The 19020-nt window shown below is 36.9% G+C and overlaps 1 protein-coding gene across 4 annotated transcripts in view; it reads left to right on the top strand.

Moving 5' to 3' along the window:
• Window positions 1–19020, top strand: part of ATP11A (ATPase phospholipid transporting 11A) — a 127692-nt gene that overhangs the window by 69534 nt on the left and 39138 nt on the right. For all 4 annotated transcript variants that reach the window (XM_080577121.1, XM_080577120.1, XM_080577119.1 and 1 more), the window contains exons 3-8: window positions 5611–5700; window positions 6699–6779; window positions 10303–10410; window positions 13575–13703; window positions 14548–14651; window positions 18254–18304. In XM_080577121.1, coding sequence (XP_080433247.1) covers window positions 5611–5700; window positions 6699–6779; window positions 10303–10410; window positions 13575–13703; window positions 14548–14651; window positions 18254–18304 — 563 coding nt within the window. The remainder of the gene's footprint in view (window positions 1–5610; window positions 5701–6698; window positions 6780–10302; window positions 10411–13574; window positions 13704–14547; window positions 14652–18253; window positions 18305–19020) is intronic.

Raw genomic sequence — 19020 nt, 5'->3', positions numbered from 1 at the left:
GAGATGTGAGCCAAAAATCTGAAATGGAGATATCAAATGAAAAGATCAAAATGCAATGTTTAAAACTAAATCAGCTCATAGTTATGAGGACCCTGTTTTATATTTTTGAATACATGGGACTGGCTCCAGCAAGGCTGCAAGCCAACGAGGCATTAGCAAAGTGACAGGATAGAAGAGTTAGTAAGATGGGGCAGGTGCCTGTAGCTGGGAATACTGCTGAGGTGTGAATAAGGTTGGCAAGCACACAGTTACAGAAATGCATCAGCCCTCCAGGTACTATCACGATAATAAATTGAAAGAAAATCTACTTAAATTATGCTCTTTTGACTTAAGACAGAATGATTTTATGTTCCTTGCTCAGTGCTTGAGATGCATCTATTCATCTTAGAGATGAACACAGCTCTACTACTTGCTGTCTAACATATTACGTATTGTCTGTAAAATTCATAGGTCCTTTGATCTCTTTTATGCAGCTATTAAAAAAGTTTAGTTAAGCCTTCCCCAACTTAAAAGCTTTGAGGGCATTACTGTTCGGATACATTTATTTCCTTTAAGCGAATTATAGTTTTATACATACCCTTTTTTTCACAATGTTTTTCAGAGTTTACAGAAAGTGTGACTAGAAAATATCAGAGGATATCAGGTGGTATTAGCTCTCTACCTGCACACAATCTGAGATACTAAAAATGAACATATTTAATGTCTTTTCTTCAGAGGCTTTTATTTTGTTCCTGCCTTGCTAGAGTAGAGCAAGTGCCTTGAACAGAGTCATGAGATCTTGTTCTGAGCGGCAGCTACTCTGTAGTTTCTCCTGGGAGTGACTATGGAGGTTAAATGTTAACCATCAATTTGTAGATTCTGGTCTGAGCGACTGGTGTTTGGGGGAGTGAGGAAAGGGCAAGATCTGTCTAGGCATCTTAGTGATCTTTCTTTCTTGCCTAAAATCTTTAAAAAATTGTTACTTCTTCTGTGAAGAATAGACAGAATACAAGTGTACTTTGTATGTCTGAAATGCAGTATAACGAAGGATTATACTAAAATTTATGATGTTCAATGAAAATAAAGTTTCAAAACACTTTGTGTTAAAAGGAACATCTATTTTACATAACATCTCTCAGACCATAAAAATGTGCGCTTGCAGCCCAGAAAGACAACCACATCCTAGGCTGCATCAACAGAAGTGTTGCCAGCAGCATAAGGGAGGTGATTCTCCCCTTCTGCTTCAGTATCACAAGATCCCACTGGGAGTGCTGCATTAAGTTCTGGGGCCCCAACACAAGAAGGACACGGAGCTCTTGGACTGAGTTCAGAGGAGAACCATGAGGATGATCAGAGGGCTGGAGCAGCTCCTCCTTGAAGACAGGCTGAGAGAGCTGGGGATGTTTAGCCTGGAAAAGAGAAGGCTTCAGGCAAACTTCATTGTGACCTCCCAGTACCTAAAAGGGCCTACAGGAAAGCTGGGGAGGGACTCTTTGTCAGGGAGTGGAGTGATAGGACGAGGGGGAATGGCTTTAAACTAAAAGAGGGTAGGTTTAGATTAGATATGGAAGAAATTCTTCATTGCTGAGGGTGGTGAGGCCCTGGCACAGGCTGCCCAGAGAAGCTGTGGCTGCCCCATCCCTGGAGGTGTTCAAGGCCAGGCTGGATGGGGCTTTGGGCAGCCTGGTCTGGTGGGAGGTGTCCCTGCCCATGGCATTGGTAGGTTAGAACTAGATGATCCTTAAGGGTCCCGACCAACCCAAACCTTTCTATGATTTTCTGCTCCCAGTATGGTCTGCTCCCAGAATGGTCTGCTCCCAGTATGTTCATATTTATTGAGGTAAGAGAGATGGTGAGGAAAGGTGAAGCTGCAGGAAAGAACACTGCTTCACTGGGAAAGCAGTAGATTGAAGTTGGAATATAAGGAAGATCAGATACTTTGGGTAAAGATGAACATTCAAACTTTTTTACAGGTTGTTTTAACTAACTTACTTGACTTTCCGGTGTTTTAAATAACTCGTCTCACAAAAATATGCTGCCAGCACATCTTTAGTTAAACACACTAGCACGTTTAAACAGAAAGTTATTGCAAACCAGAAAAATGCAAGCAGTTCTAAACTGAAACCTATTTTTTTCTTTTCTGCAAGCAAAGATTCATAATGAAATAAATGCATTAAGATTAGAAAATAGACATAATTTTGTAGTTAATCAAAGATAATGTTGAAAACACAGAATTACTATAACCAGTTCATTCTCACATACCATTATTTACATGATAGAAAGTAACTGAAGATGACACTTCAAAGTACATTTTACGTGGCCCAGTGGAGTTTATATTTTTGCAACAGAGAGCTATTTTGTAGGTTTAAACTATTTGTCAAACTGTAGTGGCCAGAGGTAACAAAGAAGTGGTTAGGAACCTCTTAAGAACCTCTTTGGAGCCACTAATTTTGTTTAGTTACAGTAGTAATGCTTCTGGGAAGATTTCACGTGATAACCTTCTCTTAAGTTGTTTCACTTCTTAGGATGTTTTCTGAACACTGGAGTAGCAAAAATGTGGAGCAAAAGATCTGGCATCATTTCTGCAGTCCAGGGATACATTCTTCTAAGTATAGACTTAGTGTGTTCCTTCTAGGTGTGTGTCAAAAGCTGTGGTATATCACCAGGCAACAAACCCAACTCTGAATAGGTTCATCTCAAGCCGTGGTTGACTTAATCCCATCTTTCCATGACTGGAATTGTAAGTTTTAAGTTGTGTTACACTGCATATGATTTTATGCATATCGTTTTCAGAAATTAGAGAAGAAATGTGGTATTTTGATGATAGAGGAAAAAGAAAAATTATTTGGATGTCTCTGTTGTGGCTTGCAACCTCTATGCCTACAGTCATCAGAGGTACAAAACCAACCAGTCGAAGCTTTATTGCTGTGGGTAGCCGTTGAAGAGTCTGGTGAGATCACCACAGCAGTCGGCTCTAGTGGTGTGCTAACTTACATTTTGTTGGTGTGTCTGTATCACTGTCACCACTTCAGCTTCTCACTGATGTATCTCTAAGATTATAAGGAACAGGTTTCCTTGTTGCTGATACTGCTGTCTGTCACTACCAGGCAGAAATCGTGTTTGGGACTTCCCTTCTCTGTATTGTCACACATCACAACAGCAGCTTTAAAGGACTGGGACTATTGTACAAGGAGAATTCTTAATCAAGTCTAACTGGTTCTTTCTAAAACTCTGCAGCCAAAGCAAGTAGCTGGGAAGTGGGCAGTGTGAATAGCATTCCAGCCCGATGAAGGTATTCTGATTGCAAGAGGAGAGCACTTGACTTCCCAGCTTTTGCATGTACGCTTGCATGGGTTTTGGCTCGCTAACAGGTGATACAATATTTAAACAACTTCTTAAGCAGTGTAAGTGCTTACTTAGGGAATATTTAGAATATATACTGATTTTTGGGACATCATAGAAAAAGAACATTTTGTTCCTATGAGCTACGCATGTGCAGGCTTTAAAACCAAACAAATAAAAGGATTGCTCAGGGGTCTGTATTGGGACTGGTATTGTTAAACATCTTTGTTAGCAACATGGACAGGGGGATTGATTTAACCATCAGCAGCTTTGTGGATGACACCAAGCTGAGTGATGCAGTTGATGTGACAGAAAGAAAGGATGCCATCCAGAGGGACCTGGACAGGCTTGAGAAGTAGGCCCACGTGAACCTCAGGAAGTTCAACAAGGCCAAGTGCAAGGTGCTGCACCTGGTTCAGGAAAATTCCTAACATGAGTACAGACTGGGAGATGAATGGGTTGAGAATGGTACTGCAGAGGACTTGTGGGTGTTGGTAAATGAAATACTGAACGCAAGCTGGCAATGTGCGCTTGCAGCCCAGAAAGCAATCGTATCCTGGGCTGAATCAAAAGTAGCGTGGCCAGCAGGGTGAGGGAGGTGATTCTCCCACTCTGCTCTGCTCTCACAAGATCCCACCTGGAGTGCTGCATTCAGCTCTGGGGCCCCCAGCGTAAAAAGGGCATGGGGCTGTTGGAGTGAGTCCAGAGGAGAGCCAGGAGGATGATCAGAGGGCTGGAGCACCTCTCCTGTGAGGATATACTGAGAGAGTTGGGGTTGTTCAGCCCAGAGAAGAGAAGGCTCCAGGGAGACCATAACAGTGGTCTTCCAGTATCCAAAGGGGGCTACAGGAAAGAAAGCAGGAGAGGGACTCTTTGTCAGGGAGTGTAGTGATAGCACAAGGAATAATGGCTTTAAACTAAAAGAGGGTAGATCTAGGTTAGATAAGAAATTCTTCCCTCATAGGGTGCTGAGGCGCTGGCACAGGTTGCCAGGAGAAGCTGTGGATGCCCCTTCCCTGGAGGTGTTCAAGGCCAGGCTGGATGGGGCAGGGGGGTGCTTTGGGTAACCTGGTCTGGTGGGAGGTGTCCCTGTCTGTGGCAGGGGGGTGGAACTGAATGGGCTGTAAGGTTCCTTCTAACCCAAACCTTTCTGTGATTCTGCAGTTTTATGATTCTATAGTCTGCATGGTAGGGGTTTCACATACAAAGAAGGCATGTTTCTTGGAGATCCTTTTTACCCTCAGATGGAACTGAGGTACTTTCCTTCTAGACCTCTGGTTGTCTTTGCTTTCAGGGCCAAATTCAGAAGATGTATAGCTCATGGCATAGTTTGCATAACAGTATGTATCAGTGTAATCTGAGCAAATAATTAGTGGAAGATTCTTAGTCTGTCTTCTTCAAAACAAAAGTTACACTGGAATTGTCATTTTATGATATGTCAAATGAGAATTTGAATAATAAGATAATAGTGTTACTTTTCTTAAGCCATTTTTCATACATTTTCACTCAATTCTAGATGACATTTTTCACATGCATTCCAAAGAGCAATGCTCTGATCCAGTTTTTGGAGCTACACAGTGAGCTATATAAGCAAAGTAAGGTTGAACCCCCTGCAGGGGGGTCCTTAGGAGGTCCTTCCTCCCTAACTTCTACGTTTTTTTCCTTTGAAATTTTTGCATTTTCAGTTTGCACTTTTATATACTGTTCCTTATTTTATTAAGCCTTAGGTATCTGTAAGATCATTAGAGAAATATGCAGCCATGTACTCTTATGCAGTGCTGTAGTTTATTTTGAGAAGTATGTTTGCATCAAAGTCAAGGAACAGGGGCTGGCAGCTTTTATTTAGTACTCAGTTTGCTATGACTTCATAATTAACTCTCAGAGTGCCACATACCTCCTGAAGTCACACGTATAAAATGGAAATGAATTAAAAACAATGTTAGGAGCTACTAAGATGTTTTTAAAAATCCTTCAATATCTTCAAATGAGCTGTTCTGTAACTGAATCTCTGGATGAGCATTGTTACTGTTCAAAAACCTTAAGTCCCTAGGTACCAAGATTATCACAATTCACAAAGTCCTACCTGAAGCAAATGGTATGGTTCCAGGAATACATGATTTCAGTTAAGATCCCATATCAGTGAACTATTAAATAAAGTAACAAAAATAAGACAATTTTTAGTCTAGTTTAATCTTAGATTGTGACTTCTGAATTTGTCTGATTCTTTGAACAAAAGATGTGAATAATATTTCTCTCACAAACAGTGATAATCTGTGCATTTGTTTTCAGTACACATTTTGGAACTTTATACCGAAAAATTTGTTTGAGCAGTTCAGAAGAATAGCTAACTTCTATTTTCTCATCATTTTTCTTGTTCAGGTAAGCTATCCCCATTTTTAAATAAATTTCCGGATTCTTCCTAAAAGACTGAACAACTGAAAAAGGTTAAAAAATCCAATGTTTTTATGACTGGGGAGGCAAATGGTTGAACTTGGATAGTTTTTTGAATTATTGATATGACAAAAAAGGTTTTATTTCATTCCCAGGTTGTAAATGTGAATCTAACCTAAAGAGAAATTGACACCATCACTGGTTTGATAATTGAATGGCGAGGCATCTCTTGATGAAGTTAAATATAATGAGCGTCATTTTTAAATTTTTATTTTGTAGTAAACAAGCATCCAAACGAGTAAAACCATTGTTACAAATTGTTGATAATAAAATACTATTAGTTATGCTAAAAGTTACATTTTTGTATAACAGAATCATCCCATGGCAGAAATTTTTCAACTGCACAGTTATCAAGGCCTGTAGAGAAAACAAATTATGGATGCTTATATAATTCTTGCTTAGCATAATACATAAAATATTTGTTTTTGTAATTATTATCTCAAGTAATTTGTTTGCTGCTTTCTCAGTGTCTTTGTTCTGAACCATTCACAACACTTAAATGTATTAAACAATAAAAATTGATTAAGTGAAAAGTTCTATCACTTGACACGCTAGACTGCATAGAAAGAAAAACTGTGCAGATTCTCAGAATAACTTAATTTCCTCTGGATTCTACCTCTTTCTTATATAATTACAGAAGACACAGCTCAGTATTTCAGGATTTACTGCTTGCATGCTTAAGAACAGCTGTATTGTATAACATGAGAAAACAGCAGTATGCTGATTTCAAATGCCGCTCAGTGGTTTTGCCTCCAAAGCTCCCTAAAATCCTTAAAATTATACTAAAGTACTGTTCTTTATAATTAAAGGTCTTTGGTACTTTGTAACATACTGGTGAAAACACTACCTGAAACATCTTGTTTGAATAATTCACTGCTTACATTCACAAAAATATAACCTGAAGATATTTGTTCCTTTTGTTGCAGTTAATTATTGATACACCTACTAGTCCAGTTACAAGCGGACTTCCACTTTTATTTGTCATCACTGTAACAGCTATCAAACAGGTGAGCAAAAGTAAAACTAAAGATAACTTTTCTATTTGTTTAGCATTTCATTTTAACCCCACCTTTTTGTGTTAGACTGTCTCAGGGAAATGCCTATAGAATTATTGTGATGAACTTTGACAGGAAAATAGTTTTTCTTATGTAGGTAAAGTAGAAGTTTTTTGTTACATGATGATGTCTCATTAAGCTCAACTATAAGCTCAACACAAGCTTATAAATTATTTTATAATTCCTTGTGTTCCAAGGAATCATTTACATTCTTGTGTTTACTCAGCACTCTTGTGTGTTTACTTTGACTTTTGTGTATTTCTTAGTAGCTCTCCACATCCTGTTACATTTTTCCACAGTGACTCAAAATGAGTTTAGTAAGAACCAGAAAAAAATTATAAGATAAATCTCCTTTCTTTTACCTTTGAGATTTCTGTAGCCTCTACGGAATGAAGAGATGATAAAAATTATTTTGGCTCAAGTCTTCAGTATATGCTGATGGTAATGTACAGTTGGTAATGATAGCTGCTGTGCTTTCTGCAGATTAGCATTGAAAATACGTGATAGTATTATCTCATTTTTAATGTGAAAATTAATACGTAAAATTGAAGTAATTTTTAGAAATCTGTTATTGCCACATCGAGTATAAAAGATCCTAATAAAAGTTGGTTTGTTGAATTTAAATTGCATAATACAGGTAAGGGATTGTACAGGTTTGTTATTCCATTTTCAAGGTAGTACTACCAAAATGAAAAGATTTAGTTAGTTTTTCACCTGGAACCCAAATGCTGTAGTGTTCCAATTAACAAGAGCCCTTAAATGTAGATGGAATCTTACTAAAATTAGTGGACTCACAGATGAATATAGAATGTTTTAATTCATATGGAGACAGAGTGTTCAGATCTATGCATTATCAGAGCTTGGTCTGGGTCAGAATTGAATCAGGAATGAGCATGGTTGCATATCTGTTGATTGAGCTGGACCCAAATTTGTTGACTTTAGCAGTTTCAGGCCAGCTACTGAAGGACAGAGAATACCTTATCCTGCATAAACCTTGCAAATACAAATTTAACTCATCGAAATTTTTACTATATTTAAATTAGCAAGTGAGTTTATAAGCAGTACATATTGCATTCTTCATTTTCATTTACTTCATTACCATTTCAGTATAGCCACAGAACAGTTTCTAGAACTCTGGGCTTCCAAAGTAATAGTCACAGATATTGGTCTTTAGAGTATTTCTATTATTTGTTTGGCTTTTTGCCTTCAGTCCGATCTAATGATAATTGCTCTTGCATGACAGACATCAGTGTAAGAACTTAGTGGCTCAGTGAATTTCATTGCATGGTTCAATCTTCACTCTGTCAGTGGCCCAGACAGACATGGCCTGCTACATAGCAGCAAGATAAAACCAGCAAATAGGATGTGAATGTGTAAGCAAAATTTGTGCAAGCAGCTTGATGTTCAGCGTCTTTTACTGGGCCACTCAAAGGAATTAATACTCTTGATGGGCACAAGAAAGGTCTATTATTTTGTGCTTCAGTATTAATATTCTGTCTTTTGGGGAAAAAAAAGTGTAATGAGGAAGCTGGACATCAAGACAGTGTCTATGTCAGAATGCTCCAAATTTTATCTCAAAACTTCTATATGGGGGTTCTGTATTACCTATCTTTAGTCATGCTCCAGGACTATGATGGCTAAAACTGTAACAAAAATGAGGATGTTGTGGGTTGACCCTGGCCAGCAGACTCTTACTCAATTCCCTCTCCTGTGCGATGGGGAGAAAGAGAAGGAAGGCAAAAAGACACATCAGTTGAGTTAATGATGGTTTGATAGGGAAAGCAAAAGCTGTGCACACCAGCAAAGTAAGAAGAGGAATTCATTAACTACTTCCCATCAGCAGGCAGATGTCCAGCGACTCCCTGAAGCACAGGGCCTCATCATGCTTCATGCTTGGGAAGACAAACGCCATCACCACAAATGTCCCCACTTCCTCCTCTTTTCCCTGAGTTTTTCTTTCTGAGCACACCACACTGGTATGGAATATCCCTTTGGTCTGTTGGGGTCTGCTGTTCAGGCAGCGTCAGTTCCCAGCCTCTTGCCCACGCAGAGCCTACTGGCCTTTTGGAGAGGAGGGAGGTTGGATAGAAATCCTCAATGCACTGCAAGCCCTGTTCAGCAATCACCAAAATATTTGGGGTGTAACTACGCTGCTTTAATCCCAAATGCAAAGCACAGCAGCATATGGGCTGCTATGAAGAAAGTTAACTCCATCCCAACCAGACCCACTACAGAGGGTAGTTTTGATTGTCCCTTAATAGGATACTGACTGCCTTCATTGTCTTCATACTAAATGCAGAATTTTCCTACATTAGTTTTCAAAAAAACCTACCGTGTAGTGTTTTCATTTCTTTACAGTGCTAACTATGCATAGTTGAGTATACTCTATCGTAGGATTCAGCTCTTGATGCGCAGAACTTACGGTAAATGAAAGCCATGGCTAGTAATTTAGGTATACTTTCCTTCTCTTACTATTTTAATTGTTGCACTTAAGAGTCTTAATGTAGTTCGACAGTGGTCCATCAAAGCCTGGATTATGACATGCTGTGCATATTACTGCAGTTGTATCTCCCTGAGTCTTTATTTGGACAGCTGGTGTAGACTTTGGGGTCTGCTTGAACAGCTGTACCAGCTTCTGTATTACACTGGAGTTAGAAAGACTCTGTGAGTTCCCATATTATCTCTGAGACCATTCAGCGTAGTGATACTCTTGTTCTACACTTGATTTTCAAATGTGCCCAAGACAGTTAAATGTAAAAATTTTTATGGAGTACAAGTGGTATTTTCCATCTCTTAACCACTGGGGCCTTTGTCAATTCCGGTCTTTAACCCCCTGCAGGACCTTTCAAATGGAAAGTTAAAGATTCTTTGTCCTTCACTTTGACTTTTTTTTATAAAACACAAATTCATAAGGTAATTGAGCAATCAAAATAGATTAGTCTGCAAAGTCTCTGCAAACAAAATTCTTCAGTATTAATAAATTGTATGTAGGGTTAAAAAGTTTGACATAAGTGAAAAACAGACAGGAAATATGACCACCTTCAGTCATGGCCTCACTTGATCATCCTTCAATATGGAGTTCCAGTCTTCCAAAATATATTTTCTCCACTTCTGCCTTTTCAGCAGCAACTTCTATAAGTACTTTGCACTTACTCAAGAGTCAATAAAATGTGAACAAAAGACAATCGCTTAAAAAACATAAATTTTTCTTTATATTATAGACATCCCTATTTATCAAGATGTCTTCATTAAAATATATAATTTTGTTGATTAATTGTAACCGTGAATCTCTTTCTCATATGTCCAACATGACCGTATCGCAGTTTCATTTGTTCTAGCAAAAATCTTTTCATGTTCCTTATTTTGGTTAATGATATATTATTTTTTTTTTATTTTTTTGTTGCAAGATAGAGCTGTTCTGTGTCTTTATAGCCAAATGTGCATCACTGCGTCATTCCATTTCACTGTTTTCTAGGGTTATGAAGATTGGCTTCGACATAAAGCTGACAATGCAATGAACCAATGCCCTGTTCATTTCATTCAACATGGTAAACTGGTTAGAAAGCAAAGCCGAAAATTGAGAGTAAGTAACTATGACTTAATAGACTTCAGGAGTCAGGCTTTACATTGCACTTCTAGTTTAAAAAAAATGACACAAGAATGTAGTGTAGAAAATGTGTTTATTACCTTTCATGGTGGTCTCCATGAAATAGACCTTCAATAAACTAATTTTTGTTTGAATGCCTCTGAGAAAAGTATTTTAAAAAGTTAGAGATGTTTCTGCTTTATCTTTGCTTTAACTCTTCTCTCATAAATATTGCTTTCATTTTCTGTTTTTTTAATGGAAAGTTTCACTCATGATATTTGTCCTTTGTCTTTTCTCCATTTGCAATTCTCTGTGGGTATGCACATTAGTAAGTTATTTAAGCCCAATTATGATAGTCAACCCTATCAATTTGTCCTATTTCTTACAGAGAAAATACAACACATTCAGAATACTTTCTTCATTACCCATTAAATCACAACCTCTTCATTGAGCTTCTGAATGCTTCTGCATTCCTTTCCTGTTTTTTTGAGGGTTATTTTTAGTAATAAATGTGTCTTTTGTGTTTTTTTTTGTTTGTTTGTTTGTTTCTCTTTCTGATGCTTAGATGCACTTGTCATCCTTATAATCTTTAGAACTCAGCAAATATGATAGATATTTGTTTGGGGTTTCCTTATTTCTCATATCTCTGTTAGGAATATCTTTTTCTGCTCTGCCCTGTTTGGGCATAAATAGCTCTACAGGGCTCACAACCTTTCTGCTTTCCTTTCTGCTTTCCATTCCTTTGAGTGTGATAACTTTTGCTTAGAGCTTCCGGGCAATAAAATAAAGTAAAAAAACATGATGTGCTTCGTATTTCATGTGCATACCTAAACAATTATCCATTCTAGATAAAAACGGTGAAGTACCACATAACTGGAATTTGTATTACCGTAATGAATCCATTCCCTATATTTTCTCAATTTCTCTCCAATTCTTTGCCTTTCAGAGATTGTATTTCAAGGAACTAAAGGATAGCTGAGGCAGGCATAGGAAATACTTGTGTAGAGAGGGTATCTGTTTATGGGTAACAGGGCAAAGTTCTCTGACCTGTATTATGCAAGAAAACAGACTAGATCATATAAAGGCAGATCCTTCAGCTCCTAAAGCCTGTGGACATTCGATTACATGAAGTTAAAAAAAAAATGCTGAAATATGAGGTTTCTTTTTAACTGACACATTAGCAAATGTTGTCAAAAAAGCACCTTTTATATTTTAAGAAGATACCTTTTTGTTGGTATTTCGTTTACTGTTTTTTTTCCCTGATTCCTGCCTTTTTTTCTACTGCAAATTGTTTAGATTATTAATTTATGTTTTAATAGGTTGTTATATTATAGATTGCTCCTGGTTTGCAGGCTGACTTGTATGCCATAGCTTGATAGATTGATTAGTAAATAATAAGGATCATTCAACATTATGATGTGTGAAAATCAAAACTAAGAGGACTCTTTTGTCTGTGAGTTGTATCTGAAAATTCATTTTCCAATGTGTATTTTCAGTGGCAACCTGAAAACCTCCAGGTACAGTCTTTAGAGGTGGTTAAATTTGCAGTAATGTCACTGTGTTTTAGCTAGCTGACAATTAAATGAATATTTTCAGTGGTAAAGAGGGCCAGCAAAATCAAACTAATTACAATTTCTTACAATTTGTTCTAGTAGGTGGATTCTCTGTCTTTTAACAGTTTATTCAAGATAATGCCCTAACGGTGTTTTATCTGCTTTTGATAAGTTCTCATTTTGAGTGCTTTATTATAATTTACCATGTCACTGTTTTTAATAACTAATGATTTTGTGGCAAAAAGGCAAGTTCTCTGAGAGACACATCTTAGAAGAGTAAGGCAACTTATGCAGTAGTCAGCCAGGCTTCACTACTCTTCAGGATGAAGGCTCCATATTGTTCAGGCTGGCCCCAGCCAAGAAATTCACTGCCTCTGGTTAGAAACCTACCACTTCACTACCTCATTATGTATCCTCATTTCCCTGGGTCTGCAGATTGAAACATGAAAAATCATTTAATCAAAAGGAAGTATATGAGGGAATTAATGTCTTCCTATATTTGAACAGCCAAAGACTTCCTTTTTTTTTTCTTGTTAAAATATAGCTTTTTTCCTAGACATGAAGTATGCAATTGTCATATCACATCTTTAATTAAACCTTATGCTTATCTACAAGAAGTTAAATCTTTTGTCATCATTATAGCTTTTCAGTACATTTTAGTAAATTGTATCAATGCTGTCATAATTTTATTTTTACCTGTTGCTATTGCTGATTGCTTTCAAACAATTTTGCTTAACTAGAATTAACTGAACTCTGCCAGACTGCTAGGGCTGTTAGAATTCAGCTGTATCATGAGGATAATGATTGAGCTGAATCTTATGATAATGAATTATGACATAAAGGTATATCTAGCAGATGTTGAGTTACGTGAAAAATTCCAAAAAATACTATCTTTTAACTGAAACTGGTATTCTTAAAACATATGCTATATCTTTACCATTTGTACATTTTTTTTATAGTCCTTCGTAAAAGATGAGCTCCAAAAATTTATTGAAGGCTGTTTTTCTTAAAAGGATGCTTTACAGTTATCTTTTGAATTTATAGTTGGTTGGTTGTTCCATGACACTGTTTAACAGACTGTAACATGCTATCTGTGTTTGCATTAATGAGAATTAATTTGTGCACCTTTACATGGATAAAGAATAGGATGGACTTCTAGTGACAAATTCTGCTGAAAATCTATCCTGTTTTCATTGGCAGACTTGGAATTCTTAGTTTTTTCAACTGTCTCTAATTATAACATTCTGAGATGCTTATGCTCGAGCCAATGAGAGTAGCCCACATCTCCAGCTATTTTTGAATAGATGGTTTATTGTATTTATTCTTAAAGCAAGGATAGTATCTTCCATTTCTGAAATAATGTTGCAAAGCTGAAAAAGACAGTACTTGCAAAATGGCTTGAGATCCTTAGAGGAAGGGTAGTACAAGCCTGATTCATTTCACAAGGTGTAATTTATTTTTTCAGAGATATTTCTGTAGTTCTTTACTCTTGTGGCAACATCCTGGTGTAAAGAAAGTCAGCGAAGTTTTAAAAATTTGATTTTTTGAATAGGTTTTGAAATCTGAAATTTGGGGTGACACAGGATTGATAAATGTTTTTTCCCCTAGGTTGGAGATATTGTGATGGTAAAAGAAGATGAAACATTCCCATGTGACTTAATATTTCTATCCAGTAGTAGAGGAGATGGAACGTGTTTTGTTACAACAGCTAGTTTGGATGGTGAATCCAGTCATAAGGTAATAAAATGTTCTATATTTTCTTTTAAGGCAAAGTTTACATTTTGCTTTTTTTTTTTTTAGCACAGAACATAATGTAACTTAAATGCATATATTTGTGAGCAGATACATTGACTTGTATAATTTTCTGACAGTTGACTAAATTTTTCTCAAAAATTACATTATTTTATGTAAAAAATTATGTATTTTATGTTACATTATTTTATGAAAAGATTCAAAACATCCTTTCAGTACTTAAAGGGGACTTATAAAAAAAATATGGAGAACAACTTTTTACACTGGCAGATAGTGATATGACAAGGGGAACAGTTTTAAAGTAAAAGAGGGGAGGTTTAGATTAGCTATAAGGAAAAAAAATCTTTACTCTGAGAGTTGGTGAGGCACAGGAACAGGTTTTCCACAGAAGTTGTGGATGCCCCATCCCTTGAAGTTGTTCAAGGACAGGTTGGATGGGGCTTTGAGCAACCTAGTCTAGTGGGAGGCATCCCTGCCTGTGGCAGGGGGTTGGAACTGGATGATCATTAAAGTCCCTTCCAACCCAAGCCATTCTGTGATTCTGTGATATTTATTTGCAGTCTTGTCTGTGTTCAATATAGCCATAGAGATTACAGAGATAATTCACAAATATTTTTGTACTTAAATTTCACGTTAACCTGACTTGTAAGTATATTGCAAGGTACCTGCATGTAATGTAGAAAGTTTCCCAATAAGGAACATTTAAAGGTGCATCTTATTTGAAATATTACCTCTTATGTGAAAGCTAGTAAGTCTGTTTCACACTGAACTATCTGCATATTAATATTTTTTATATCTGTTCTTATTTATACCTTTTTATTCATTCCAGACTCACTATGCTGTTCAAGATACAAAGGCATTTCACAGTGAACAAGAAATTGATGCATTACATGCTACCATTGAATGTGAACAACCTCAGCCTGACCTTTATAAGTAAGAAAATAATTCTTACCTCTTTCATTTAAGGTACCCTACCAATATCATCATTAAAAGATCCTTTCTGCATCTACATGGTTAGAGGGAGCCCCAGAGTGAGCTTGAAATCCATTTAGTCACCATCCGTTCAGGTAGTTCAGTGGTCTCCTCTAGAGCAGTGGTCTCCAAAGCAACCCCAGGGAGCATGCAAGACGATTCATTGGGATGCACAAAGGAAATTTCAGAACTTCTACCTAATTTATTTTTTAATCTAAAAAAATAAGAAAAAAATCAAGAGTCACTCATATTTAATGTATGTATTGATACTGACACCCTCATTCAGTCTGTATGTCAGAGCGTCCACGGTTTGAGGGTCCTGGGGTGGGTGTTCCACAATGCGGAGAGGTTGACAGGCACCCAATCTCATTTGTTCGCTTTCAGTGTGTTGTGAAGCATGGTGGTTTGTGCGTGCCTGGTTAAGTGGTTTTACAGATTATATTGTCTAGTTCTAACTAAACTAACCCTCACAAAATGGACAAGTGCCTTAAAAAGATTCCTGCAAAAAACTGCAGATTGAAGCTAGTACTAATAACACAAGCACAAGAGAACAAGAAAATGGTAGAGCAAACACTTCTACTCTTACTACGAGCTCTTCATTAGCATTTGGGCAAACAAATTCAAAATTGTGTATTCTATTCACAATTGTGAATTGTGAATACTATTTGAAAGATTGATTTATATCTGCTATTGTTAACAATGAACACCACCCTACATGCATGTTGTGTTTTGACATGATTCTATGAAACCACCACAATTATCAAGACAATTAAAATCTAAGCATCCAGAACATGAAGACAAACCTCCACATTTTTTTTTCAGTGTTTTCCCTTTAGAAAATTTCAGTAAACTTAATAAATCTTTAGAAGACTCTCTTGAACTTTCTTACTGAATAGTGAAAGATGAAAAGCCACATATCATTGGGGAAACACTTGTTCTTCCTGACACAGGAAAGATGGCTGAAATAATAGAGAAAACAATATGGCAACAAAATGAAATACCAGCAAATTTGCCAGCAAATACTGTTGGAAGGTGCATAGGAAACATTGCTGAAGATCTAAAGAATTAGAATAAATTATGCAGTGTGGGATATTGCTGTACAGATGGCTGAAAGTACAGATGTTTCTAATATTTTGTAGCTTAAGGTATTTCCAGATTCTGTTTCGATAATGGAATACATAAAGAACTACTTTTTTTTGTGAGTTACTATAATAAAGATATACTAGAGAAGATATGTCCTGAACAACAAATGACTTTTTAATAAAAACAATGTCTTATAGAGAAAATGTGCAAGTATAACTACTAGTGGAGCAGATACTTCTGCTGATACAAAAAAAGATCCCAGAGTAAGGTTACAGAGCTGGCACCACGTGTGAAATTCATTCACTGCATCAGTCATAGACAAGCTATTGCAGTCAGGAGGTTGGACCCAGAATTGCACAAAGTGCTACAGGATATCATCAATTTGGTTAGTTTTATAAAAACAAGACCTTTAAATAGAATCTTTACAATACTTTGTAATGAGCTGGGGTGGGAGTGACCATGAAAATCTTTTGTACCACACAGAAGTAGAGTGATTATCTTTTGGCAAAGTGCTTAAGAGAGTTGTCACACTTAAAGATGTTATGCATTTTTCTTTTACAAAGGGGCAAGTGTTCTGAATTTGCTAACCTTATCTGTGAAGAAAAGTGTCTCTCAGTAGAAAAAATAAACATACTTAACGTGTCCCTTAAAAGTAAAAATGATGCTTTACCACTGAGTTATGGTGCCTGATGCCAACCCTCCTGTGACTGGTGCTGACACAAATTTATATAGGGAATCAGATCATGTTGAGTCTTTGCAGACTCCTTGTAGATCTGCTTACGGTGGTAGGACTGTCCAATGCATTGTTCATTAAATCATTCTATATTTTAGAACAACTGTGTGCTTAATTCTCCTCAAGGGTACAAGAAAAAATCCTTAATAATCACAAAGTGTAAAACCAAAATTTTCGGAAATAAAGTATATTAAATCATGTAGGTCTCACTAGGAAAACTACTACTAATAAATTTTAGCACAGAAAGGTTTCTGTACAATTTATAAGATAATCTTAAAAATACTGTTTATTTCATTTTTATCTCATCCTTAAGTTCTATTTTTGCATGTTTTATCATGTACACAATGTACTAATACACTAGTACATGTGTATAGTTTATAAGGAAATATAGTGGGGGTGCACGCTCAAAAATTTTTACTGATAGGGGTGCACGATCTGTTAGGTGTGGAGACCACTGCTCTAGGCCACTTCAGCTGGTATTCGTAGGTGAAAACCCAGAGAAACCTGATGCTTACAATAACTTTAGAGAACACTTCTCTGGCTGATGAACAGTTGCCTGGCATTTCGAGAGCTCTCTAGCTATTCCAGCAGCCATTGTTGGAACACAGGAGGAAGAAAACATTTTAAACTTCTTCCTTGCAGGGCTGTAGGGGCTGCTTGGGATTGCCTTTTAACTGCCTGCTATGAGGGTGGGATGTTTGAGCATTTTCACTGGCCAAATTCAGGCTGACTGCAGGGGCAATGTAGTTGTCCAGCACTGGGTATCAGTGGTGGCCTGGAATTTGCCACATAACAGCATGGTCTTTACCAACCATTTCTCCCGCTTCTTTTGTTTTTCACTCTGCCCCACCAGCAAGTAGGCTGGGGTTGTGCAGGAGGCTGGGAGCAGGCAGGACAGACGACCTGAACTGACCAGAGGGATACTCAGTGCCACATTAATGTCAAGCTCAACAATATAACAGCAGGCAGGGGGTGGTCTCTGTTGCTTGGAGATGTTTATTTATGGGGGTTGGTGAGCATTTGCCTTTGCTTTTTTTTTCCCTTTCACTTAGTAAATTGTTGATATCTTGCTTTTGCTCTTCCCGTTTTCTCTCCTGTGCTGCTGGTAATGAGCAAGCAGTCAGTCAGTGCTTAGTCCAGGGTCTATCCACCACATACAGATAAAATGTACTTAGAAATATTCAGATGGAAAATTGCCCATTGGCTTTATGCTGTTGATTTATTTTGTTTTGTTCTGTTTTATTTTGGTTTTAACCCAGGTGAAGGTTTTAAGATTTGTAAAGGATAGTAATTATGTTGTTACTTACCTTAGATAGTTTCAATAATATTTTCTTGTTAATTCTTGCTAATAGGTCTAATTAGAAGATCTATTCATAATTTTATACTCTTTCGTAGCTTTTTTTATACAGACTTTACACTGACATTCTGTTCTGTTTATTTTTCTATCTATACATGTATCTATGAGCTCTTGTTTATTTCCTGGATGATCAGAGAACGTTCAATTGAAAGCTGTTGGCTCACTTTAATACATGCTTTCAATAAAATAATCTATTCTCACACATACATTTTAAAGATTTAAAAAGTGAGAGTAATTTGCTTTGTTTTTATATGTGTGTGGTGTATATAGATCTGTATATAAGGAGAATTACCTGTCCTTGTACGTTAAAAAAATTGAAATATTGAGATATATACATAGCAATACGCAAATTAGCACTGATATAAAACTACTTGTATATTTCCCTTGCAGATTTGTTGGTCGAATAAATATTTACCATGACAGTAATGAGCCTACTGCAAGGTAAGGAAAATACAGAGTTTCCCCACATGTAATCACTGTTAGGATTGATTGTTAGGATATCAATAATGAGAATTACTTTTGTTTTACCAACATTGTGCTGTCTTGTCTTATTGATATAAAGTATTTTTGTCTTAAAAGTCTATAGACTGTACTTGTGTATATCATAAATATTTCATCTTTTACCTTAAGCTTTTATTTGGTATGTAGTTAGCTTGTAAATGATGTTGAGAGTATTTTGACAGTACTTTGATAATATTGTTGCATTAGCAGCAGGTCTTCGTGTTTGTGTTTCTCTTCTTCTTCTTCTTCCTCTTCATCTCCTCCTTCTTCTCCTTCTTCCTTTTATTCCTTCTCTTCTTCCTCTTCTTCCTCCTCTTCTTCGGGGAGATTGAACATACCAAACGTTGTGTTTAGTTTTACTGAGGGGTGGATTTGTATTTGTACATTTGTCTAAGAAGTCTTAAACGTTGTGTGTGTTCAAGAAGGCAAGATCCAAGGAAATGGACTTTATGTGTGGTATAGGAAACGATGATTTGTTATCCTGGGTCTGGCACCTAGAAGGTTCTGCCTCGTGCGCGAATAAGTTTCATCCTGAAGTGAGTGAGGTAGATTCTCCTCAAGGAGCAGTCAGTGTAGCCCAGGACATTATTTGTTTGGCAAATAGAGAATAAAAATAAAGCAGTACAAAAGTGTCATGAGTCTTCATGTCTCTTCTG

The sequence above is a fragment of the Anser brachyrhynchus genome, assembly GCF_964034855.1.
Source record: "Anser brachyrhynchus genome assembly, chromosome: 1".
NCBI lineage: Eukaryota > Metazoa > Chordata > Aves > Anseriformes > Anatidae > Anser > Anser brachyrhynchus.
This window is presented reverse-complemented; position numbering and strand designations above follow the sequence as displayed.